Source organism: Balaenoptera musculus, chromosome 6 (assembly GCF_009873245.2).
Source record: "Balaenoptera musculus isolate JJ_BM4_2016_0621 chromosome 6, mBalMus1.pri.v3, whole genome shotgun sequence".
NCBI lineage: Eukaryota > Metazoa > Chordata > Mammalia > Artiodactyla > Balaenopteridae > Balaenoptera > Balaenoptera musculus.
Window position 1 is genome coordinate 94,913,232 of NC_045790.1, and position 27,430 is coordinate 94,940,661.

General features: G+C 34.7%; 1 protein-coding gene across 6 annotated transcripts in view; it reads right to left on the reverse strand.

Annotated features, from left to right (window-relative positions):
- Nucleotides 1-3,043: 3,043 nt before the first annotated feature.
- PTBP3 (polypyrimidine tract binding protein 3) overlaps nt 3,044-27,430 on the reverse strand; it is a 96,935-nt gene continuing 72,548 nt past the window's right edge. For all 6 annotated transcript variants that reach the window (XM_036854636.1, XM_036854635.1, XM_036854634.1 and 3 more), the window contains 7 exons: nt 18,422-18,499; nt 15,838-15,983; nt 15,582-15,615; nt 12,839-12,931; nt 11,621-11,837; nt 8,439-8,516; nt 3,044-8,287 (listed from right to left, as the gene is read on the reverse strand). In XM_036854636.1, coding sequence (XP_036710531.1) covers nt 8,155-8,287; nt 8,439-8,516; nt 11,621-11,837; nt 12,839-12,931; nt 15,582-15,615; nt 15,838-15,983; nt 18,422-18,499 — 779 coding nt within the window. In that variant the 3' untranslated portion in view covers nt 3,044-8,154. The remainder of the gene's footprint in view (nt 8,288-8,438; nt 8,517-11,620; nt 11,838-12,838; nt 12,932-15,581; nt 15,616-15,837; nt 15,984-18,421; nt 18,500-27,430) is intronic.

Here is a 27,430-nt window from a genome sequence, read left to right on the forward strand (position 1 = left end):
CCTTATGAAATTTCTTTCTCTCTCATAGTGCCTGTTGCCCTAACGTGTACTTTGTCTAACATTTATATAACTAATACCGGCTTTCATTTGGCTAAAGACAATCTCTTAACAGGTTAGAATTTGACACTTGTTTTCTGTAGGATCAAGGACTTAGATAATTCCATAATTTTAGGCATAGAACAAGGATATAGGTGCTTACTTAACTGAACTGTGGGTAATTTATTCCAACAAAACCAATGAGTTTTTCCTGTTACCCTATGTCCTTAGAACAAACATAGGAATGAAAGAAAATAGATAAAGGGATCTTCATGGAACATTAGACTCATTAACTTTTCCTACGCAATTATACTTTTTTATAATAGCAGAGGTAGGAGTTCTACATCCGAACCCAATGATTACAAATGCAGTAATTCCAAGAAAACTGTTATAGAATTTTATAAGTTCAACATAAATTGTTTTGATAGAAACATATAGTGAAGAATTTCCATTGGAAGTAGACAATAGAAAAAAATTCATTGATGTAGGATCACACAAACAGTAAACAAAGTGGGTTTAATACTCTTAACTATTCCTAACATAGCATCCAGTTTAATTACCTACAAATGTTGGGCATTAAAAATTGGGTACAGCTTGTTTGACAGTACCCTCTTTGATTATTTCTGCAACTGTTCTTCAAGTAATGGCATATGTCTTAGAAATGATCATTGCTCTGAAATGACATTTCTTAGAGATAATCATTGCAGGGTATGTGTTCCTACATATTCATAATTAGCTGTAGGATAGCTTTAGCCATGTGTATTCTGATTAGAATGGCCTAGAGAGAGGCCTCATGATCCATTTGGGGGGCTTTCCATTGAAAGCAAGAGTTCAAGACTATTTGATTTATGGATTTAGGCTGACATTTCCACTAGATTACACAGTTCTAAAAGGTAAATCACCATATCCCTAACTTTTCATTATCTTTCCCAGCACAAAGCTCAGTTCTGGTACAATCAGTACTTGGTGAGCTGAAGGAATAATTTTCACTAAACAGTGTTAAGGGCTGAATTACCTCCTGTCAAAATTCTTCGTCCCAGTATCTCAGAATGTAACTGTATTTGGAGATAGAGCCTTTAAAGAGGTAATTGAGGTAAAATGAGATCAGATGGGTGGGCCCTAATCCAATATGAATGGTGTCCTTATAAAAAGAGATTAGGACACAGACACATACAGAAGAAAGATCATGTGAAGGTACTGGGAGAAGATGGCCATCTACAAGTCAAGGAAAGAGGTCTCAGAAGAAATCAACCCTGATCTTGGACTTCTAACCTCTGCAACTGTAAGAAAACACATTTCTGTTGTTTAAGGTGCCCAGTCTGTGGCACTTTATTATGTCAGCCCTAGCAAACTAATACATATACTGTAGTAACTACCTTTTTTAAGAGTTAGCTTTCTCAAATTTGCAACTTGAAATTACACTTTTAAAGTTTTCAGAAGTAGGTAGGCATTTTTACTCTTCAGCAGAAAAAAACACCCCCAGCACTTAGGCAATGCCTTTAAATTGGTTTTGGCAGTTCTCAGAAGAGTATATAAACGCCCCAACCCCATGTACAGACCTTCAAGAACACGACCCTCACAGCACTTGGCAGGACAGAACTGCAACACCAGGGTGCGATGGAGAGTACTGGATAATGTTAAGGAGACCTGGGCTCTAGTCCAGACTCTGCCATTAAGTGGCATGTGGCCTTGGGCAAGTCACTTCCTTCTCTGAGCCGCTTATCTTTAAAAGGTGGAAATTGAACTAGGTAGCCTCTTAGATCCATTTATGCTCAAAACTTTGTGACTGTTAATGATGGTTACAAGCCTCTGCTGTGTAAATAAGCATTTCATGGTCAAGCAAGTTTATAAAAACCTATTTGGCCATAGGGTTATTTTCTTTTCCTGATAAAAATGCCTCTAGATCTTAAAAAAAAAAAATTGATCTAGTTACGTTCACGGAGACAATAGATTTTGGATGAGCCAGCAAAGATCAGCAGTAGTTACCTAGTTTTCTATTCCATTAAAAATAAATCCCACCCCCCGCCCCAAGAAAAAATTCCCACCTGTAAAAAGATCCTAGAATAGGGACTTCCCTGGTGGTCCAGTGGTTAAGAAACCATCTTCCAATGCAGGGGACATGGGTTTGATCCCTGGTCAGGGAAGTAAGATCCCACATGCTGTGGGGCAACTAAGCCTGCGTGCCACAACTACTGAGCCCGTGTGCTCTAGAGCCCGTGCACCACAACTAGAGAGAAGCCCATGTGCCGCAACTAGAGAAGCCTGCACGCAGCAACAAAGAGCCCACGAACCACAAGGTAAGATTCCACGTGCGGCAACTAAGACCCTACGCAAATAAATAAACATTAAAAAAAAAAGATCCTAGAATAAAAGATTAAAATAAATGACTGCTTAGACTCCTACAATCCAATAACGCTTCAAAGAACCTAGGAATAAAACATTTGCCTATGAAAAAGCAATATACAGGCAGCTGGTAACTGTGTTACCCTTTAATCAAAAAAACCACAAACTTGGTTTGAGGTCACACCTCAAAATGTCTCAAAATTTATGTATACTCCTCCCCTAGGGAAGTCAAAAACTGAACTGGAAAAAATGTTCCAACTCTTCTTTGGCATTGCACATATACTGTGTGTGTGTGTGTGTGTGTGTGTGTGAGAGAGAGAGAGAGAGAGAGATGCACAGAGAGAGCGAAAGACAGCACTCATGCAAATGTGCCAACATGTACTTGTACAAAGGGGGCGTGCCACTGAAGAAGCTGTCTGTAGGACGGTTAGAAAAGCATTCTGTTTCTCAAAATGAGAACTGTTCCTTAACTAAAAGAGAGGTGATTAGTAGACTTAAGGTTTTTCAGTTTTTAAAGTGGTATGAATATGTGCTTGCTATGCTCTCACTATAACAAGTTTAGATGGATGGCTATGACAAAGAAAATATGACATCATTAGAATTACAGGTAAGACAAGGGGAAACCCAAAGTACAGACAAGAACACAGAAATATTTTTAAGAGAGTACAGATGTCATGACATTTATTAAAAGGCATGCTACAATGCTATACTTGTTAGGAAAGAGATTAGAGATATCAAGTAATAGTCAGCAAATATACAAACTGAACAAAAATGGAATATATTGTAGTGTACAGAAGCTTGAATTAACCATGCACTACGCACTTAGAAAATATGTTTTTTAATATTTTATCTTCTCTTCGCATTTATAACATAATTCACTTCAATAATCACAGAATCCTTTTCTTCCAATGCCACAAACTGTGTTACAAATGAAAGCTGGTACTGCTGCTTATCAAAATATACAAGACAATTGATGTTTTATATAAAACCACTTTATATGTTAACTTGTTCCCAAAAACCGTTTTTTTTTTTCTTTTTCTTTTTTGGCCTGGTTTTAAAAAATGTTGTTACAAATATTTACAGCATTTTCTTCTGTTAGATGAACATTCTTATAAACTGAAAAAGGGAATTTTATGAACAGACCACATAAAACACGAGACAATGTCAGAGGCTCCTAGCTGTGCTATTTTTTTTTTTTCTTAAATACAGTACTGAAAATGCCCATAAAACCCATGTTGTCCTAATCCATTCTGTTCACATTTAAACTCCCATTTTCTCTAAGTAGTCTATTCGCCGATAGGAAATAGAAAGTAAAGGCCGCTTTGCACTGGATCTTCTTTCAGAAAGGAGCTTGGGAAAAGAAATGCTTAACAGAAAGGAGTCAAAACCAAAACAGTCAGTCTTTGGTCAGAGCAATGAGGTGACATTTTGATGCAAAACTTTGCTTGGTCAGCAATCTTTATAATTAGTACTTTTTGGATGTGGGATGAATTTTTTAAAGATCTGGGTAACAATGGTAAGGGGGAAAGAAGGCTAGAGTATGATTTTTTTTAATGACATCAAAAATAGCTATTTAAATATTTGTTATTACAACTACTACATAGATTAAAGAACTAAAAATAATGTAACAACAACAACAAGAAAAATCTGTTTACAGTGCTGATTTAAGCTTGCCATGAGCAGCTTTCAATCATGACTATTATCACCATGGTCACTGGACCAGAAAAATATCCCTGTTCTCTGGAACATATGCCTCAGGTTACAGAAACTAAGATGACTACCACAAAGATTAAGAGCAGCTCTGTTCTTGGACCTGCTCAATGCTATATAATGAATATTATGTGATGAAGGCAAAAAGTGTAACTGAGACTTCATTTTACAGTTACAACTGTTTGCTTGAACGGATGGTGTGTGGGACAACATTCTTTTAAAACTATAGTATGTATTTCCTGAAAACCAGAATACTGATACTACCTTAGTCTCAAATAGGAAGAAAAGATCAATTAAGACTACTGAAGAAGGCACATAACCTTTGGTCCTGTTTTGTTTTTCTCCCTCTATAAAACCCCCAAAACTAACATTTTAGTAATTTTCTATTTTTTAAATCATTCACAACTAGCTGTTAAAATTTGCTCTGAAAAAAGACTGCAAATAGTCTTGTAGACAATAACACAGCTCTTAAAAGACAGCTGAGTTATATTTTCTTCAAAGAAAAAGTTCTGTGCAATCTAAATTGTATTTCTTTTAGCAGAATAGTAGAATATTTTAAGTCTGGCAGTTTTATTCTTGTTAACAACAGATCAAGACAAAGGAAAAGTTAAGAAAAATGCTTTTACGCATAGTCATGCTGTCTTTTTGGTTTTAAAAATAGCAGTACACACTAGGTTTTCTAAGAGATAGGCTGATAGTTTGGCAAACAGGGCTTTTAAGTGACTCACTGGGGGGGAAAACACATACTTTTGAGCTTGTCATCTTTTGTCCAAAAATACTTAGTGGAAACAGAAGAGGAATTACATGTTAATATAAATGTATAACCTTTGCTGCCTAATGACACGGAAGCTTTTAAAAGTTTATATAAAACTGATCAGAGACATTCATGAGAGTTACTTTTAATCAACTGAAGCAGAACCTATAATCACCATCCTAGGTGGAGCCAAAAAAAGGCATTGCTTCCATAAGGAATAAGCAGGCAAAAATTGTGCCTCTAAAAACTGTGAGATTTGCAACTTTCAGCAAAATCATAAACATGACTACAAATTAACATTACAATATTTAGCCTTAAACAACAAATTTATGGCATTCTGCAGGAGCTATTAGGTAGGTAATTCTGATACTCTCTTGTAAGTTATCAAATTATTAAGGTTATTTTTCTAGTTGTATCTCACAGGAAACAATTTACTGCTATGCAAGTTATTTAAATCTCAAAGTAGAACTTTTTGGCATAAATTGCTACTGTTAAACGTGTACTGCTATTTTTTAATGAAGTCCTGAATATACATATTTTGTGTCAAAGTCAGACACCTCCAAAAATAAGACAATACTCCTTAAAATTAAGTAAATAAACTTAAAAATAGGATACTATGACAGCTCAACAGCAAAATAAACATCGCTCAGAAGATATCAACTAAATGCATGCCAAAACGAAAAATACAAAGATCTAGTTTTTCCACTGCCCTGATATTTTTAAATCTTTTTACAGAAACTATACCAACACAAATACTGTAGACCTCTATAATTCAAAGAGCAAATAGCCCAATATGGACAACATCCATGTGCTACAGCTAATTTTAGACACAAATTGATGGTTGCAAACACACTATTTTAAACAAGAATATCTCACCTTTTCCAAATCTTAATTTGATTAATGTTCTTTGTCAATAAATTAAGATGTATGTAATGTGCATATGTATGTACGACACTAGAAAAGTGTATGTATATACACTTATCTATACACACACACACATACGTGCGCACAAATCCCTAAAAAGGATTCAAATGTTCTCTCTCAAATATAAAGGCCATTCCCTACTTCAAAATTACATTCAATACCATTGTGATCTCCCTTCTGCTACACTTCTGCTACACTTACACTGACTGTTATAGGAATCATGAATTAAAACTACACAATAATTCCTAACTAAAAAAAAACCAATTTAACATGCCACTGAAAATTATAATAGTGCCTGTATGGAAGGAAAAAAATGAAGCAATTTGGGGAGATTTCTTAAAGAAATTGTTTTTTCCCCTCCCTCTTACTCAGTGTTTTGGTAAAAATATATTTCATAAGTGAAAAAATAAAAATTAGATAAATGATTACACCTATCAGCTAATATTAAAACTGATCCATTTGAAAGATCTCAATATAGTGTCCTCCTTTGTATTCTACCAACTAATTGTTGCTCAGCGTTGAGTGAATTCTGCTTTTTAACAATTATCTTTTGTAGTCTCCAATTTTTTATAAAATTTCTTCCTGTGTTCAAATTAATGGCTGGAATATAGCAAAGAAATTGAAATATTCTTTTAAAAGGTGAGATGAGCCACTCTGAGAATCTGAAAAGTGTAAAATGGGTGGACAAAAATGACCCTTTTAACAAATTCTGCTTTAAAAAAATCCGATCAAGCACTGAAGGAATAATTAACAAAAGCAAAGTATCTAACTAAAAAGAAACAATTTTACATTATACAATCACTGAAGCAACATTAACATGTACTCTCACATTCAACTAAAAAGAGGGACAGAGTATGAGAAAGAATCCACCTTCTCATACTCCATATATGTGGGCACTCAGTAATGAAGTTACATTAACAAAGAAAAGCAAGTTCTCACTTGAGTATACGACAAAAACCAAGTACTCCTGAGACAAATTCTAATGCGTGATAAAGATCAGACAAGATCCAGAACTGAGACTGCATGTTATAGCCCCAAATTGGTATGCTATAACTGGCAATGACCACTATTGGTCACAATATGAAGAGGCCTACAGGTGTGCACTGAGTTATTCCCAAAACCGTTTAACCCTTCCTCACCCCATCTCTACACCAAAGCACCAAAAAATTTGAATAGAAACTATTAGTTATTGAAAATCACTTAAAATTGCAATGAAAAAAACTTTAAAATCCTTACCAAAACAGGGAAAGAAAAAACAAATGCTCACCAAGCCCACAATATAGCTTTCAAGATACTTAGATAAAAGTCTAACCTATTATATCATAAGCACATAATAAGGCACATAATAGGAAATTAAGTAAATACACAGTAATTCTGAATAAGTATTAGAGATTATAGTGGTACAAAAAACCCTTGAGATTGATTTTTTTCTAAAAGAAGACTTTACCAAAAATAACTTTTAAAAAATCTGTCAAACCATATGATAGACCTGAATATTTTCCTTAAGACTGTAAACTTTTTTCTGAAAACAACTATAAAAAAGTAGTTTATAAGTAGGATTATTTTTCTTTTTAAATTTTCCAAGATCATATATTATTAGGCAAGTGTCATTTTGAAATTTAAAACATGATTTTTCCTAATAAAATTATTAATTATTCTGACATCTTAATAGATCCTGGTTGAATTCTACTTAATTTCCCTGGAGATAGTTGAGACACTTCATTCTCCAAAATAGTCTTAAAAAGTTAAAGATATGCAAAGGAGTGTCTTACAGTGGAAAAAAAAAATTGAAAGAAAACACGCAGATTTATAAATTTACTTCCAATACAACCCAATTTGTTTATGTATAGTAAGTATCAGTATATGCCAAATAACTGATGTAACTTATAAGGGAACACAGTTTCCTAGAGGAGTCAAACTTCTGAATCATACAGTTAAAAACTTGGTTGTAGGTAATTTAAATTACTTATGTCAAGTAATTTTAAAAGTCTGTATGTTTAAATTTTTCAAACTACAAAGGAGTTTAGAAATGTTGTATAAGGCTGATCTGGACCCAAACGAAAAGAAAGACTGTCCTCTTGAAATCCAATTTAATAAAGGGAATTGAATTATTGAAAAATTTTTTTTTCCTGATTCTTTTTTCCTGAAGATTATTTTCATTTTAGAAACTATGGTACAAAGGAAAAACACGCCTCTGATGACGTATTGGCAGAGGGGAGAAAGGGAAAAGAGAACATCGTATGATTTTTTTGAATATACTTGAATATCAAACTCAGGAAGAGTTAATTTTGTGAAAGAGGCAGAATTGGTCTTGAGCTGCTTCAGTCTATGTCTGAAGGTTTTACTGAAATTATGGTCCAGTCTTAGGAGAAAAATTCACAGAAAAGTTAGATTGTAGATTTTGAGAAGGAAACTCTGAGGTGGTGATTTTCTCCAAGGTCATGGTTATGAAGTTCAATGAGAGCCTGGATTGCTTCTTCCACAGATCCCAACTGAATGAGTGCCATTTTGCGATCTTTCCTGAAAATGGTAGAAGAAATAGAAAAAGCATATAGAATTAATTTTGCCTACAAACCTCTTCCGCAGCCCTAGAAGACTTCATTAAACTACCTTAAACATTTGCAGATCATATTAAATAATGTTAATATATTTCTTAAAAGCATGGACTTACTGAAAGAATTTAAAAGCCTTCACTGAACATCCGGCTTCTGTGAAAAGGTTCTTCAGATCATCTACTGTAACAGAGGGCCTGTGAAAACATTACAGAGAGAGTCAACTATCTTATCCCTAATTTTCAAATGATGCAAAGATTAACTCCTGAAATCATCAAGTCTCCAGAATATTTCACATTTCAAAGAGCATAAAGCCACGCAATGAAGACATGATTTGCAAGTGCCCTGAAAGATGTTCAAGGTTGATGCATACATGTTCTCAAACGATGGAATTTTGTCTCAGATCTTTTGCACAGGACATGGGCAGTATATAAAGAACAAGAAAATCTTTCTATATTTATTCTTTCAATGGGATTATTACCCACAATTAACTCTAGTACTTCCAAAGATACTTCCCTAGCTCTGACTTGTCTTCTATGGTCCAGCGTTTTCCACTACTAGGCCAGTAGATTTTCAATTACTTTCAGGGTAATTATGAACATGTGTATGTGGTAACCAGGTTCTAAGATAGCCCCCAACTACTCTTGCCTCCTAGTATTCACACTTTTGGTACTCCCCTCCCATATCTAATAAGGATGTCCTCTGTAACCCTCAGGGTATTGTAGAAATGACACATGTGACTTCTGAGGCTGAGAGACACTGAGATTTCCACCTTGCCCTCTCTTGAATCACTAGCTTTGGAAGAAACCAGCTGCTATTTCACGTGGACAATCAAGCAGCCCTATGGAGAGCTCCTTGTGGCAAGGAACTGAGGCCTCCTGTCAACAACTAAGCATACGGTGAGCCACTTTGGAAGTGGATTCTCTAGCCCCAGTTAAGCCTTCAGATGCAACCTTATGAGAGATTCAGCCAAAACCACCCAGCTAAGCCACTTCTGGATTCCTGACTTACAGTAACAATTTGAGATAATGAACATCTACTATTGTGTTAAGCTGTTAAGTTTTGGGGTGATCTATTACGCAGTAGTAGATAACTAATACAGTGGTCTATCACATGAGAGTCAACTGACTAAAAGTAGACCCTTCCTCATCTCACAACTCCCAGCAAGGATGGTGTTATAGAACAATAATTGGCTCTGCAAGGAGACAGATATAAGTTCACATTCTATTTTTCATTCACCTGGTATGTAACTCTTGAGTAAGTTACTTAATCTGAGCCTCTCACTTTCATTGTTAAAATGAAACTAACGACCTTTACTCCAAATGCTATTATGGATAAATTGCTAGAGACAGAATGTAGAATAGTGGTTACCAGGGACTGGGGGTAGAGAGAAACAAGGAGACATTGTTTAATGGGTACAGAGCTTCAGTTTGAGATGATGACAAGGATCTGCAGATGGATATAAGTGATGGTTGCACACTATGAATGTACTTAATGTGAATGTACACTCAAAAACGGTTAAAATGGTAAAACTTAGGTTATGTATTTAACCACAATTTTAAAAGAAGGTTATTAAGGAGATTAAATGAGGTAACACACGTAAAACACCACCACGGTGCCCAGACTTGGCAGATGGTTAAAAAAAGTATTAACATCCTTTCTCTCTTCTACCTACATGTCCGATGCAGGTTGCAACTTGAGACCAGCTCCTGGATAAATGTATTTAAGAGGGAGCCTGCTTTAGTATTTAAATATGTTGCCTCTCTCCCTGACTCTGCAGTGATGAGGTGCTAAATTTCTAGATTTTTTTCTCAAGTGACTCTTCCAGTTGCCTGGCTGGCATGAGGTTTGAGCCATTGCCCAATTCGGATTCAAGGTTTCTCCATATAGCCTAATTGGAGACTAGCTAGGAGCCTGGGCATTCAACAGCATTTTGAATAATTATTTTCTCTTCCTATTCAAATCCCATTCTCATTCTCAGAAATATTCCAGAACTGTACCCTTCTCCATTCCCTCAGTCTTTAACTTTTCACACACGTGCTCACACACAACTATACCCCACAGCTTTTACCCTTCCTTCCCAAAGCTTATCCCTCTTCATGTATTAGATTAAGTTATATAAAATTGCCACCTTGGCACTTCCCTGGTGGCGCAGTGGTTAAGAATCCGCCTGCCAATGCAGGGGACACAGGTTCGAGCCCTGGTCTGGGAAGATCCCACATGCCGCGGAGCAACTAAGCCCATGCACCACAACTACTGGGCCCGCGCTCCGTAACAAACAGAAGCCACTGCAATGAGAAGCCGGCACACCACAACAAAGAGTAGCCCCTGCTCGCCACAACTAGAGAAAGCCCGTGCACAGCAACGAAGACCCAACACAGCCAAAAAGTAACTAACTAAATTTATTTATTAAAAAAAAAAAAAGTTAAAACTGCCCCCTTTGTAGGTCAAGGATTTCAAGAATTAAAACTGGGGTTGCCAGGTGCTTTCTATAAAGGGCCATACAGTAAATTTCTTAGGCTTTGATGGCCATACAGCCTCTGTTGTAACTATTCAGCTTTGTTGTTATAGCTCAAAAGCAGCTATAGCTAACACATAAATGAATAAATATGGTTGTGTTCCATAAAACTTTATTTATGGAAGGTGAAATTTTAATTTTATGTAATTGTCTCAAATCACAAAAAATTTTTCTTTTGTTTTTCCCTAACCACTTGAAAATGTAAAAACCAATCTTAGCTCATGGGCCTTACAAAAACAGATGGATTTGGCCCCTAGGCTATAGTTTGTCGATCTCTAAGTTAGATGATGACTAAAGAACAAGTCTGCTACAACACTGGTTAAATACAGAGTGGTTACAAGAAAATTTTTAGCTTTTACATATATATATGGCTTTGCAGCTTGTAGGTAAAAATAGAGAATTCAGTTTTACCAAATTCTTAGATACATAAATTATTTGATTTTGCTATGCTGGTCACTAAAGGGTCTTTACTTACACAAAAGGATGACTAAGTATACACCAATGGAATATTTCTGCACAGATTTTTGCCATTCTATAACTGAAAGGTAACTTAGTTGCTAATTCTCTGTTTGGAAAGAAAAATTTAAAACATTGCTATCTTTCACTTTCATAGTGTATGGTTAGATATAAACTTCTTAAGGCATGATGGCAAATAAATCATCTTACGAGAAATTAGTGAATAGGACAACTGCTACGTTAGAATAATTTCAGTTTTTACCTCCCCAAACCATATACTGTAGATTATTAATCATCTAAATGAATAGTAACTAATTAGATACATACGGGATGTTGGAAAGATGCAGAGTAGCTGATGGTGGAAAAATATTCTGGAAGTTTTTAGAGCCAGGCTTTTTAAAGCGATGCAAAGGACTATTGCTAAAATCCTTAGTCAGACCTTGGTCTTCTTGTCCCTCTCGAGGAAGCTGAACTGCTTGATGTTTGGACAGTGTAGCACGAAGCACTTTCCCATAAAGTCTCTGACCACTCAGATGGTTCATTGCTGGTGCATAAGAAGAAAATAAGGAAAGTCTGGGTATTAAGATAGAGTCTCTGTAAAACTGTCTATCATAATTCTTTTTATTTAGTCATTTAAAATTATACTGTCAATTTGAGGGCTTAAATGGCTTTAAATTTAAAAACTCTTATATACGAAAATGTATTACATGACTCTGTTTTTCTGTAATGAAAGAAAAGCAATATAACAAAAAGTAACTATTTTCCTAGCAGAGTGCTAGGAAGTTCCAGAATGCCTGAAACATACCACATGCTCAGGAAATGATTATTGAATAAATTAGCTTAATCTCAAGTAAATTTTATTTTTTTAACATCTTTATTGGAGTATTAACTGCTTTACAATGGTAATGTTAGTTTCTGCTGTCTAACAAAGTGAATCAGCTATACATATACACATATCCCCATATCTCTTTCTTCTTGCATCTCCCTCCCTCCCACCCTCCCTATCCCACCCCTCTAGGTGGTCACAAAGCACCGAGCTGATCTCCCTGTGCTATGTGGCTGCTTCCCACTAGCTATCTATTTTTAATCTCAAGTAAAGCTTTTTTTAATAAAAAATCTGAGTAGTAATATTTCAACAGCCACTATAATAATAAACGGCCAGATTGCAGAATGACACTTTCTTGCACCATCAGTATGAGGTATTCCCAAACGGTTATGCCATGCAACAGTTCTAGAAAACTTAATTTGAAAGGAGAATAAACAAGCAAACAAACAAATAAAATGAAAGAAAACAAGTCATGTTTATTAGTTTAAAGCTAATGGAAAAACCCTAGAGTCAAAGCTCTAAACATCAACAATATATTCAAATAGATAAATGAACTTCAAAGAATAATAAATATTTTAAAATCTTAAAATATAAGCAGATCCAAATAATGGAGATATTAACATAAGGAGGTACTCTTCCTACTAGCCATAAGTTTATTTTATAGGAAAATTCACATACAAAAGGGGCAGGTTATCATTATTATTATTAATCATTAGTACCTAGCTGAGCTTGATTTGCATCTGCCATCTGAACCAATGCATTTTCTTTCTTATTAAACATTATCTTCACTCGATGTACATCACCATATACTCCTAATTAAAAAGACAAAACAAAACAATGTTTTAATGCTGATTGTGTAATGTTCAATTAACTTTACTAATATATTTAAAGAAAGCTTCTTTTCTCATACTATATGCTTTCCCTGGGCAATTTCATACATAGGCTCCCAAATTTGTATCTCTTCTATGTTCCAGATTTATTAATCCAGTATCCCCTTTCACCTGGATGTCCCACCTGCTCTTTCCTGCACCCTCCTGTGTTCACTAACTCTGTTGATAAACAGTACCATCATGCACATATTTGCTCCAGTCAGACATCTGGGAGTCATCTTTTGACTTACCCCTTTCCTTAGACACTTACATCCAGTCAACTACCAGCACTCATTGATTCTATGGCTTAAATATCTCTCACATTTGTCCACTTCTTCCCATCCTCACTACCATCAAATCTATTATCACCATTTCACATCTGGACTATCATCATAGCCTCCTAACTGATCTCATTACATCCATTTTTTCTATGCTAGTGTTCCCCAAAGTGGGTCCCACATCCCCAAAAGCAAGCAAAATGATTCACTGGGGTCTGGGAGGAAAATAAACTTTTACTTATCCTGATTTGTTTATATAAACCAGTATGAAAAACTACATTTTACTAATTTTCAACATATAGAAGAAATTATACACAGAAGTTTCTACAATATGAAGGGCATTCTCTCATTTTTTAAAATTTAATGTATTAAAATATATTGCAATTTATGTGGAACAGGGTATCACCAATATCATAAGAATAAGATCTTTAAACAGTAGTATCATTACCATACTTTGTAATAGGATGAGAGAATGACTATGACAATCTTCAAGGCACACAAAGGAGTATTGGTTATCTTGTGGGCAAGCCCCTAAGAGCAACTAAACTTACGAGATGAATGGTAGTTTTAAAATTAAAAAAAAAAAAAAAAGACAAGTATTCCAAATTTGCTGTCCTTTTCAGAAATGACAAGTGGCTGAAATAGATACTCCGTAAAAAATAACACACAATTTGTTCTTCAACCTGAGGGTGATATTTTTCTAAAGGAGTGAGAAATTAACTACTTTTGGAAAGAAATGTGCTCTGGCTATTAAAGAGACATATGAAAATTTAGCATTAATAAATGATTTTGTTAAGGAAAATTACATAAATGTGTCATGAATAAAAACTTTTATAGTAACTGCAAATGAGTATAAAGCTTCTCCGTGGGGTGATAGAGATGTTCTAAAATTGGACTGTGGTAATGGCTGCACAACTCTGTAAATTTGCTAAAAATCACTGAGTTGTACATCTGAAGTCAGAGAATTGTAATGGCTGTAAATTATAACTCAAAAACGCTGTTAAAAAAACCTATTACCCACTCAAAAAATTTGAAACAATTTTCCATCCTCTTAAAAATTCTTCCACATGAAGAGTACTAGTGAGTTTTAACCCTCTTATGCTAATGTAACAGTTTTCAAGATCAACTAATTTAACAAGAGGAAAAATGGAACTTTTCTAGGTAAAGTACAACAAAATTTAGTGGATTAGACTGAAAAATTAGTATCATAATTATTTAGTACAGCAACAATGAAACACTTCCATTCAAATCGCCTATCTTTTTTTTTTTTTTGGCCGTGCCCACGCAGCTTGCGGGATTCTCAGTTCCCAGACCAGGGACTGAACTCAGGACCTGGCAGTGAAAGCACTGAGTCCTAACCACTGGACTGCCAGAGAATTCCCTCGCATATCTTTATGAGGTATCTTTTTCATTTATGACAACCATTAAGATCAAGTACTAAAATAAAGTGAATTTAGAATCAGTTCTTGGGATACTGAATCAAAATGAAAAAGGTTTTTGAAAATAATGAAGCATATTAAATCATACTTCTCACTAAATGTTAATAGATTTTTATTTTAAAAAGTGTCATAAGAAAAATCTTTAAAATATTAAATATCACTTCATTGCTCTTATATTTCTGTTTGTACATATTATGCTAAAGAGTGTAGTAAAAGATGGATGAAATTTATGAATAATTAATCATATATAGATTAGGAGTACATGCTAAATATTTTTTTTAACTGAGAGAGGCACACTATTGGAAAGTTAGGGGATTATTTTTAAAATCAACATCTCATTATGACTCTCTCCTGTTTAAAACTAGTCAATGGATTCCCACTGTTCTTAAGTTAAAAACGAAGCTCTTTAATATAGCTTACAAAACTCTTAATGACCTTGCCCCTATCCATCTGCCCAGCTTCAACATGTCTCTCCCTTACACTCTCCATTGAGCTTCCTTCATTTCTATGTTCCACGAGTTCTGTCTCTCACTGCTACTATCTGTGAAAGGACATTTGCCCTCCCTTTCTGCCTGGCTAATGTGTCCTCATTTTTCACAAGTCAGCTTAACTATCATTTCTACTGGTACATCATCTTTGATTCCCTCAGCTAGGTTAGGTCTCCCAGCTGTATGTTCCTATTACAATCTCTATTTCCCTTTTTATAAAACTTTGTTCTAACTGTAATCACTTAATAAGTCTTCCTTGCTATTCTATCCTCAGTGTCAAACACACTAGTAGGCACATAGCAGTAATAAATATTACTGAATGATGCAATATGCTCAATTCACATCATAGATGATATAAAAAACAGCAAAAAAAAAAAAAATTACTTACCAAATAGGATAAAAAGTCCATGTGGTGTAATAAGCTGTTTGAAAAGGATAACACAAAATATCAGTGTCTAAGTAAAAATTTTAAGTAAGTTTACTTGTTCAAAGCACTGACTTTTTACATGCTGCTTCTATATATACTAGTGATGAATTTTAATAAAAATTCTTAAAATAAACATTTTCATTGAATTTAACTCTAGGTCAGAAGCTACAATACCTCCTCCTGAAAGACTTTTTACATATAATACTTTTCAACTCACATCAGGATTAAGATTGGTGACAAGTAGAACAGAATTTCCCGGTATACCACCAGCCCCAGGAATGGCCATCCTTCCAGTGACAGCAGAGGAGGTGATTGTGAGAGGACCAAGAGCTCCGGGACCTAGTCCAGCTGGGACTGACAGACCTTTTCAAAACATCAAAAGCATTTCATATTCTAGTTATCTGGAGAATTACAACACTTAATACAACTTAAGTAAATAAATGAAGACAAAAGCAAAAATAGAGAAGAAAATGTTTCAAAGCTACCATAAGGATAACAAAGGTCAGTTTTCTCCCCTCCAGAGTCTGTCTGGAAGTAGAGCTCTTTATTCACTGATACTATCATACTTAGTACTTTATTATTTATACAGTGCTTTGCAGAGCAACCAAATTCCCTGGTCTTAAAAGCCATTAGGTTTTTCAAAGGGTCTATAACTACAAGTACTCCTTCTATTTCTTGAAATAAATATATTCCAGCACATTTCTCTGAAGTAGATGTTATTTTCATATTGACTTCTACCATAAAACCAGACACATATTTTTGTAAAAAGTCCTTCAGCAGAAGTCACATATATGCATGCTAGGTAGTAATGCATGTTCTAAAATTGGACTGTGGTAATGGCTGCACAACTCTGTAAATTTATTAAAAATCACTGAGTTGTATATCTAAAACAGGTGAATTGTATACATACATTCTGCATGGGGAAAAAACATTTTGTAACCTTGTAAAACATTATTACCATCAAGAACAAATTTATAGAATTCAATATTCTTTTGCAGCAAGAATTTTCAGAGCTCTCTACTCCCCCAGATATTTCAGAACTACTGCAAGTTCTACAATACTGGAATATTGACACTATATACTATACCTAAAACACTACACTTCCTCAGAAGGTCCCACTATTTGTATTCTCAGCTTAAAAATTATCTAAGATAAAATCTCTAGTTGATATAAAATGAACCAGTTCTTTAATTTATTGATTCTTTAAGCTCAAAATTCCTTATAATAGACAGAGTCTGGCCAGTTTATCACAAATTATGTAATTAAATTGCAATATAGTTTACAATCATACTATTCTGCTTGACAATCTAAGGAAAGTTATTACTACCATCATCTTGCTGAATTTTAAAACTGTACAGATCACCTTCTTAGGGTGGATGCTTTTCCATGAAATCTATACTCAGTAGTCTTTTGCATGACCTCTTCCCATGCCCCTGCAACTTTTGAATAACTTCCTTAAGACTATTTTATACCGCCAACACTACACCTTAGCTACACTGTAGGGTATATACATGTGTGTATGTGTATATGTACATCCCCCTGCTACACCTTAAAAGTCTTATCAACTCAGGAGCCCTCTTTACACATTTTTTCTCTTTCTTAACATCTACTACACTACAGTGTTTTATACATACAGTGTGTAGAAAGAAATAACTAAAATGAGGGAAACCATATATCACTACCTCCAAATGTATAAAAATTAAACTTTTGGGAGCTTCAAACACATAAAAACAATGTATAATGCCTTCATTTTAATGAGATAGGTAGAATTACTCACTTAATTAAACATACGTTAAGATGTCTTAAAACCACCAAAAACCTAAAACTTAAATGAACCTCAACCTTTTAAATCACTCTTTTCTTTTTAGTTAACTTCATCCTCTCCAGTTAAGAGAGTAGTTAAAATTCCCAGAATTAGAAAGGTAGGATACAAAGATTATTGCCAGAAAGCAACTATGTTGCAATTTAAAACAGTTATATTCATAAATCAGCTGGAAGCTGTAAAAAGGTACTGTGTAGACTAGGCTTAACACTAAGCCACTCTTCTTTCTAATCACCAACCTCAAGTGTATTCGTTAAGCACCAGCAATAAAACCATAAAGTATTTTTTTCTCCTCCGTGTAAGCTATGATCAAATTCATTTTGTTTACTATTTGGAAAAGAGTCAGAGAGTCATTATCAAAGTATTAACCGATTGCTATCTCTTAATTATTTCTATTACTTAAAGAAAAAAAATATTTTTTTTCTGAAATAAAACAGCATGCATACCCTCTACGGTAATCTTCTAAACCCATTAATCAAAAAAACAAAAAAAGAGGATTTACAAATAAGTTTAACAGTAAATGTTTATTAATTCAAATGTTTGCTGACTGCATACTATGTATTAAATGCCATCAAAGGCATTTAAGGACACAAAGATAAATAAGACACAAGTCTGTTTAACATGTAATTGATAAGCTTATAAGCAAGCAGTTCATATATTTTGTGTAATAACCAAAAAAAGGCAAATCAGAGATTATTTAATATAGTCAACCTATAGTTATCTGTGCCAATGGCAAGTGTAAATGATGCAGAATATACAAGGGAATTTTGGAGTTGAGAATGGAACCAGAGAGAATTATTTATAAACACAAGGAAGCTGTGCATCATATATTGTACATGAGCCACTTCCATGATTGAAACACCTAATGCTTTTATTATAAATCCTTCAAATATGGTAATATTTTTCATTTTGATAAGTTCCTGGAAAATATAGACCATCATTAAGAAATCATTTCAAATTCAACTTTAGAGTTAGTCACCTGTAGCTTGAGGAAATCCAATGGCTGGGGCAAATCCAGCAGCCCCTGCATATGGTGAGGAAATTATTCCTGGTGCACCTAACGGGGAAGAGAAGCTAAAATAAATATACTACCTTCTATAAATGTGGTTATCATAGCAATATAAAATGGTTATATGAAGGTGTATTACTGATAAAGAGATTCTGTTACAGAGTAAAGATTTGTTCAACAGGTGATCCTTAATGGTAAGTAAAGAGCCTCTGCCACTTTCAGAAACTAACCCCTTTCAACTGGGTTCAAGGTTCAAGAGTACAGCTAAATATTATTAATTTTGAGTTATTAGTTTGCTACTTAGTTTTAGTTTATTTAGTTTTGTTATTTAAGTTGATATTCTTTTCCTTATTTAGAGCATTGTTTCTATGCAAAAATCATCAAATACTTATTAAATTGTACTGTACCTGGGGGGTACTGTGCTGACAAAAAGAAATATGAAATAAAAATCCTTGCCTTTGAGAGGCTTTACAAACTAAAAGTATGAATTACAGGAGATTCACATGCTGAGGATCTAGGGGTTTAAATACAAATATACTGCAAGTGGTCTAAGAAGAAGGGATTGCAAAGGATCACTATGATTGTTTGAAGGTCTCTCAGGGGGTAAAACTTGAGCTGGACATTCAGTAAGTGAAAAGCAGTGCTTAGTGTGCACTAGATGCTAAACAAAGGCTGGTATTCCCTCTCCTTTTAGAAGCCTGGCGACTGTGAACCATCAATAAAAACAAGAGTTAGTTCCAATGGAGGACTCAGTACTAGTAGGAAAACAATTTGGTTTGGGACAAGTTAAGGTTGAGGTGATAGTAAGACACTCAAATGGGAATGCCACAAGTGGAAATGAGGGGGCAAACGCAGAATTTCTAACTATTACAAGACACAGATTTGTAAATCATCTATATAGAAATAAATGTGAAAGCCATATGAATGAGAGCTCCGCTAAAAAGGGCACAAGGCAAGAAATGAAGAAAGCTAAAAATAGAACCTGGGAGTATTAGTACACTTAAGTGGTAGAGGAAGGAAGAGGAACATTCTAAGGAAAAGAGAAAAAGAGAACAACCTTAGAAAGCAAAACAAAACAGTGAATTATAATGAATTATAGTCCCTCAGGATCTAGAGACATAGAGTTTTAGGGGAGGGGGCCTTCCATAAAAGTCAAAGAGAGTGAGAAATGTAAAAGGTAAACAATAGTTTTAGAGCAACAGTGAGAAGCTACACTGTAAGAGTCAAAGGGAAGGTTTTGGGGTTTTTTACCCTAATGATAGGCTGATATGCATATTTATAGGAAGAAGTATGTAGGCTACATTTTCCAGAGGAGTTAAAAGATCATATAAGTTTATTCTCTTCATTAAAGATAATTATTTAACAGAATTTATTAAATATGTAGCTGTGATTAAAATAATTCAAGAAAATAGTCATTGAGAGACTTCAGGGACAGAGCTAGCAGAGAGAACCAACAATAAATGAAGACACAGAAAATGAGAATAACTGACAGAATAAGTGATGAAATAAGAAGGGAAACATATATTTATTGAAAGCACATTAGGAGGCAAGCATTCTTCTAGTGCTGAGGAAGCAATGAATAAAGCAGACAAAAATCTCTGCCCTTGCTAAACTTACATTCAAGTAGGCTCAAGATCATAGGTAAAATGAAAACAGAAACAGACTCACAGACTTAGAGAATGAACTTATGGTTACCAGTGGGGAAGGGTTGGGGGGAGGGATAATTAGTGAATTTGGGATTGACATGTACACACTGCTATATTTAAAATGGATAACCAACATGGACCTATTGTATAGCACAGGGAACTCTGCTCAGTATTATGTAACAACCTAAATAGGGAAAAGAATTTGAAAAAGAATAGATACATGTATATGTATAACTGAATCACTTTGCTGTACACTGGAAACTAACAAAACATTGTTAATTAACTATACTCCAATATAAAATAAAAAGTTAAAAAAAAAGATGATAGGTAAAATGATTCACTTTCATAACAGAAATAACTATATTTAAGGCATAAAGGAAGACTTATCAGAGAGGCTTCAGTACAGGTATGAGTTATCGTGAAAATTTACACTAGAAAATTAAATATAGGAAGAGATATGGTAGGGCTTCCCTGGTGGCGCAATGGTTAAGAATCCACCTGCCAATGCAGGGGACACGGGTTCGAGCCCTGGTCCAGGAAGATCTCACATGCTGCGGAGCAACTAAGCCCATGTGCCGCAACTACTGAGCCTGCGCTCTAGAGCCTCCAAGCCACAACTACTGAAGCCCAAGCACCTAGAGCTCGTGCTCCGCAACAAGAGAAGTCACCGCAATGAGAAGCCCACGGACTGCAATGAAGAGTAGCCTCTGCTCGCCGCAACTAGAGAAAGCCCGCGCACAGCAACAAAGACCCAGCGCAGCCATAAATAAATAAATAAATTTAAAAATGTATTTAAAAAAAATAAGAAGAGATATGGTAGATTGTATTACTGTTGCCAAGTATTCACTTGACCCTTCCATGTAACTCTGGTCAGTCATGTGACTTGCAGTGTCTCCTGTGGGAGGAGCATACATTTCTATGCAACACCCACTGCACTCAGTCATGTGATAGGAACACACGGACAGACAGGACATAAACTGCCTCTATGCAGAAGCTTTAAGAGGCATTATGGGTTTACACCAGCTCTCTTATTTTTTTACTCTCTGCCACAAGAATGCCATGTCTCAAATGTAGTGACACCTTCAGCCTGGACCCTCCATCAAAAAGACATGTGAAGGAAGTTTGCAAAAGCTGATTCGCAGCTGTTTAAGTGTCAGTCGTGTGAGAGGAATAAATGTTAATTGCTGTAAACCACTGAGATTTCTGGGAAGGGCAAGGGACGTACTTTTAAAACAAAGAGACTAATACAAATGGCTATGGGGTGGGGGGTATGAGGCAGAAAACTTGTAGTAGGTTTTAGAGAAATGAGGAAAATTCTTGAGATAACACTCACTGAACATTAAATAGCAAAAAATGAAAGAATTGGCAAACAATTACCAGGGCCAAATTTTAAATAATTGTTTCCAAGTAAAATATGATTAACAAGAACATTTGTTAATACTCGACAAAAGAATCATTTGTAAAGTTTCTGTAAATCTACATTCCTCAAATAAGCAGAAACAGAAACATTTTAGCAAAGTAACCAGTTAGGCAATGGTTTACACAAACTTTTAAGAAAAAGGTTTAAGATTTGCATAACTAAGAATACATATTTTACATTTGGAAAAGGTACTACCACAACAGCAATTAAGGTAATACAAATGAAGAGATAACATTTTTACCTATGAAATCAGTTTATCAGTGTTATTTATAATAGGAAAGTCCTAAAGAAACAAGCTTAATGTCTAAGTTGAAGAATTATTATATAAATTATGAGTCACTAGACAAAATACAGAGCCATTTAAAATATTGCAAAGAGTATGTACTATGTAAAAAAAGCACAATTATTTTGTTTTTCAAAAATGTTGGTACAGTAGCAGACTAAATAATACAGACCAACCTTACTGTAGATATGCCCAAAGGAAGAGTAAAAAGATCTTAAAAAAAAAAAAAAATCTAAGAGCTAACAAAATGATTAGGAATAAACCAGGCCAAAAACCAAACTCTGTGAAACAGCTAGGTTTTATCAGCCTCATGTGTAATAGACAAGATACAAACCCCAGGGTCAGCCCAAGGAAGGAAGTCAACAGGGGACCTCCATGGCATTAATCTAGAAGTGTAAGCCTAAAATAACCCATCCCATTACCTACTCCTCCTACCTTCAGAAGATTGCAAGGAAAGTTGCCTTGGTGTCTAACAGAGAAGAGACAAAAAAGTTCCTGAAAAGTTAAAAAAGCAAGCTTTCATGCAAATTTGCAGCCCAAATTCACATTTCTTAGGAGTTCAAGGGAAGATTAATAAAATTATAGATTTGGATTGAAATGGTCCCAAACACAGATCCTTTACTGAGGCAGACAAGTAAATTCTTTCTGGAGGAACATACCATCTTGATACTAAGCCTCAAAGAACTCTCACAATTCCCCAAGTAAAATGAGAAACTCAAAAAGAAAAAAAGAAAGTAGAAAAAGAAATACCTAATTGCAGAAAAATAATTGCAAAGATTTCAGATATTGGAATTATCAGATTTGATTTGATTTGATTTTAAATAGTATGTTTGAAGAAATAAAAGCCATGCTGAAAAATATCTGTAGGGAAGATACTTAAAAAAAAAAAAAAGAACCAAGTATCAATAAAATTTCTAGAAATAAAAAGCACAATTATTGAAATCTAAAATTATCAGACAAATTTAACAACAGATTAGACAAAGGTGAAGAGACCATTAGTAAAATGAAAGTCCCTAAGGAATTATTTAGGATGCAGCTCAGAGAGAGAAAGAAATAGAAAATATGAAAGTTTGAGATACTCAGAGTAAGAGAGTAGAACAGGTCTAATCAAAATTCCAGAAAGTAAGAAAAGAAACAGAGTGAAGGAGAAATATATGAGAAGATCATTTCTAGAACCAGTAAAAGACAACAATCCACCAAATCAAGAAGCTTTTTGAGCTCCAGGTAGAAAAAATAAATCCTTAAACAGACACATCATACTGAAACTACAGACATCAAAGATGAAAAAAAAAAAAAAAATCGAAAGAATAGCCAGAGAGAAAACAGCGGTAATTAGGTTGACAGCTGACCTTCCAAAAGCAACAATGAAAACCAGACTATTGTGTACTGATTTCTCTAATACACTGGAAAAAAAAAACAAAAAACCTGTCAACCTAGAACTCTATATATCTTTTAAAACTGACAACAAAATAAAGACATTTCTGAGGAAATGAACACTTCAAACATGTTAACACAGACCTTCCCCTTAAGTGAATACTAAAGGATATCCTTCCGGCAGAAGGTAAGCAATCCCAGATGGCATATCTGAGTTGCAAGAAGAAATGAAAGGCCTTAAGAGAGTTATATATGGCTTAATCTAAATGAACATTGATTTTATAAAATAATACTAACAAATTGAAATGTTAAAATCTAAAAAGTTTTAAACATAATAATATCTTGAGTTAGGAGGAGATAAGAGAAGGTAAAAGGAGTTAAAGTGTCCTAAAGTTCTTGTATTATATAAGGAAAAGATTATAGGTATCGATTAACTCTATATTTTGGTAAAATAAGTATGAAAGTTAAAAATCCTAGATGAAAATACAAAACAGTGTTAAACTTCGAAAACAGTAGTGGGAAAAACCAAATAATAAACATTAATTCAACAAATATTTTTTGGGTCTATTCTGTGTCAGAAACAAATATCAGCAAACTAAGTAGAGAAGAAAAGAAACTACCTTGGTGAAGCTTATTTTGACTGATGAAAACATAATTAAACAATAAACACAGTAAATAAGTTAACTGCATACGTAAGAAGGTGATAAATACTACTAAAAAAACAGAACAGGAAGAAATCAGGAGTACTGAGGGAAGGCTGGTCAGGGTAGGTCAAAGAAGGCAGCAGGAGCAAAATCTGAGGGTATCTGGGAGAAAAGCCCTCCAGGAAGAGGGAATAACTAGTGGAACAATCTGGAGGTGGGAACATACCTAACATGTTTTAGAGGGATGTCAGTTTGGTGGGCAAAAGGAGCAAGGGGAGAACATCAAAGGAGATATGTCAAAAGAGTAAAATTGGAGTGGATGGTATAGGGCTTGCAATCCAATGTAAGGATGTGGGCATTTACTCTGAAAGAAATGGGAACCTTTCAGCATTAGACTGAAATGATATGACTTATTTTTCTTTTCTAATTTACATACAATAAACTGTACAAGTACAAAAGGCAACTGATCTGCTTTCTGTCACTAAAGATTAGTTTGCATTTTATAGAATTATATATAAACAGAATCATATACCAGGTGTTCTTTTTTATATGGCTTCTTTCATTCATAATAATGTTTTGTCTGGCTTCTTTCATTCAACATAATCCTGTTGTCCTTAACAATTTATTCCTTTTTATTGCTGAATAGTATTTCATCGCATCGATAAACTACATTTTGTTTATCCATTCACCTGTTAATAGAATATTTCCAGATTTTGGCCATTACAAATAGAATTGCTATGAACGTTTGCATACAGGTATTTGTGTAGACACTAACTTTTTCACTTCTCTTGGGTAAATGACTAGGTCATATTGTAGGTGCACATTTAACTTAAGTAACTGGCAAACTCTTTACCAAAGAGTTTCCTAAATTTTACATTGCCATCAACACAGTATGCTGGTAAAAGATGCTCCACATCCTTGGTACAGGAAACTTTTTAACTCTAGCTGTTCTAATGGGTATGTAATATCATCTTACAGTAATTTAATTTCCATTTCCCTGATGACTAGAGATGTTGAGCACCTTTTCATGTGTTTACTGACATTTATATACCATCTTTTGTAAAATATCTTGTCAAATCTTTTGGCCATTTTTTTTTTTTTTTTTTTAATGACATTGTGTTTGAACATCGGTAGACAAGGATTTAAACTTCTGATCTATTATTTATCAGCAGGGTACACTTTGTTTTTTGTTTTTTTTTCATGGATTTAATTAATTAATTTATTGATTTATTTTTGGCTGTGTTGGGTCTTCGTTTCTGTGCGAGGGTTTCCTCTAGTTGTGGCAAGCGGGGGCCACTCTTCATCGCGATGCACGGGCCTCTCACTATCGCGGCCTCTCTTGTTGCGGAGCACAGGCTCCAGACGCGCAGGCTCAGTAATTGTGGCTCACGGGCCCAGCTGCTCCGCGGCATGTGGGATCCTCCCAGACCAGTGCTCGAACCCGTGTCCCCTGCATTAGCAGGCAGAGTCTCAACCACTGCACCACCAGGGAAGCCCTTGGCCATTTTTTAATAGTTTGTTTTCTTATTACTGAGCTATAAGAGTTCTTTATATAACTTAATATAACGAATTTGTCTTATATATATGTGTTGCAAATATTTTCTTCAAGTCTATAGCTTACCTTTTGGTTTTCTTGATGGTACCTTTCAATCAGTGAAATTTTTAAATGTTGATGTATGTACAATATATAAATTATTTCCTTTTATGGTTTGTGCTTTTTGTGTTTTACCTAAGAAACTTTTGCATATCCCAAGGTTACAAAGATTTTCTAAGTTTTTTTTTTTTTTAATATAAGATTTATTTGTATGTTTTGTTTTGGCCGTGCCACACAGCATGGCATGTGGGATCTTAGTTCCCTGAACAGGGATCGAACCCACGCCCCCTGCAGTGGAAGCTCGCAGTCTTAACCAGTGGACCGCCAGGGAAGTCCCCTCTCCTATGTTTTATTCCAGGAGTTTTATAGGTTTAAGTTTTACATATAGGTCTAAGATCCATTTCAAGTCAATGTGTCAGTATGGTGTGAGATACGGATCAATGTTTATTCTTTTTCCAATATGGATATCCACCTGTCCAAAAACTACTTGTTGAAAGATTTTCCTTTCCCTATTGAATTTTTACACTGGCAATTTTGCTCAAAATCAACTCACTACATACATGGGGGTCGATTTCTAGACTCTATATGCTGTTCCATTAATTTTATATATCTAACCTTTCAACACTATCAAACTGGTTTGACTACTGCAGCTTTATATTAAGCCTTGCATTTATTTCCTTTCACTATTTTAGATACTTTTCCATTTCTATGTAAATTTTAGAAGTTCAGTGCATCTTACTAAAGTAAGAGAAAAATTAGAGTAGTTAGAGAAAGAAATAAGAGTTTATCAAGGTTGCTGAATATGAAATCAAGAAACAACAACACTGCATTTGTATATTAGCAACAGTTTAAAAACCAAATAACAGTGATGGCTAAAACTTACAGGGCACCATTCTAAGCTCTTTACATATATTAGCACATTTAATACTCATCACAACTCTTACCTGTTAAGTACTATTATTATGTTCATTTCACATATAAAGAGACAAAAGTACAGAGCAGTTAAGCAATTTGCCCAAAGTTACACGGATCATAAAGATTGGTCTAGAATTAGAATCTAAAAAGTATGGCTCTTAGGAATAATTCTAACAAAACATATGCAAACCTTTATGGGGAAAAGTCACCAAACTTTACTCAAAGACACTAAAGAATATACAAATGAATGGAGATATGTACAATATTCAAAGACTGGAAGACTCTATTGTAAAGATGTCAATTATCTTCTAAGTGATTTATAAAGTCAATATAATCCAATCAAAACCCTAATAGTGCTTTTTTCCCCCTTTGAGGACCTGAAAAGCTGATCCTAAAATTCCTAAGTGTAAATGGTCAAGAATTGCCAAGATACTCTTGAAGAATAAGTAAAGAGACTTAACACTATCAGATATTGAGACTTGTGGTAATGACAAAAAGAAAGACAAATAAATAGACCAATGGAACCATGCTCAGAAAACTACTCATGCATATATTAACCTCAAGTTAATGGTATGTGTTAATTCTGAAACTACTTTTTGTGTATTATAGGATTGAGCAAATAAGTATATATGTTGAGGCTAATGGAAACTAGATTTCTCATTCTTGAAGAAGGGAATCACCAATATGAAAAAAAGGGTGCTGAACTGGAATTGGAGTTATCAGTTAAAACTTGTGGTTTTTTTTAAACACAAACACACACACGCACACACACAGAGAAATATATTTATGAAGTACACATACACATATATCCTAGTCATGTCCATTTAAAGTTCCTAGAAGCAGTGACACCCTATTAGCAATAAACACATATAATGCCTTGATACTGATTTCCAAATACTATTTCCTACTAAAAGGAACCAGGGCTCACTGGAGTAATGGCTGACTGCAGTGTTATGGCAGGGAAAGTAAAGAAGATCTGAAATCTCTTCTGCCAGAAAGTAAGGAAGTGTTCAAACAATGATGAAGATATGTCAAAAGGCCACAGAAGCTAGTGTGAAAGGGCTCCCACTGGCCAAATCTGGGAGAGTTTGAACATAAAATGA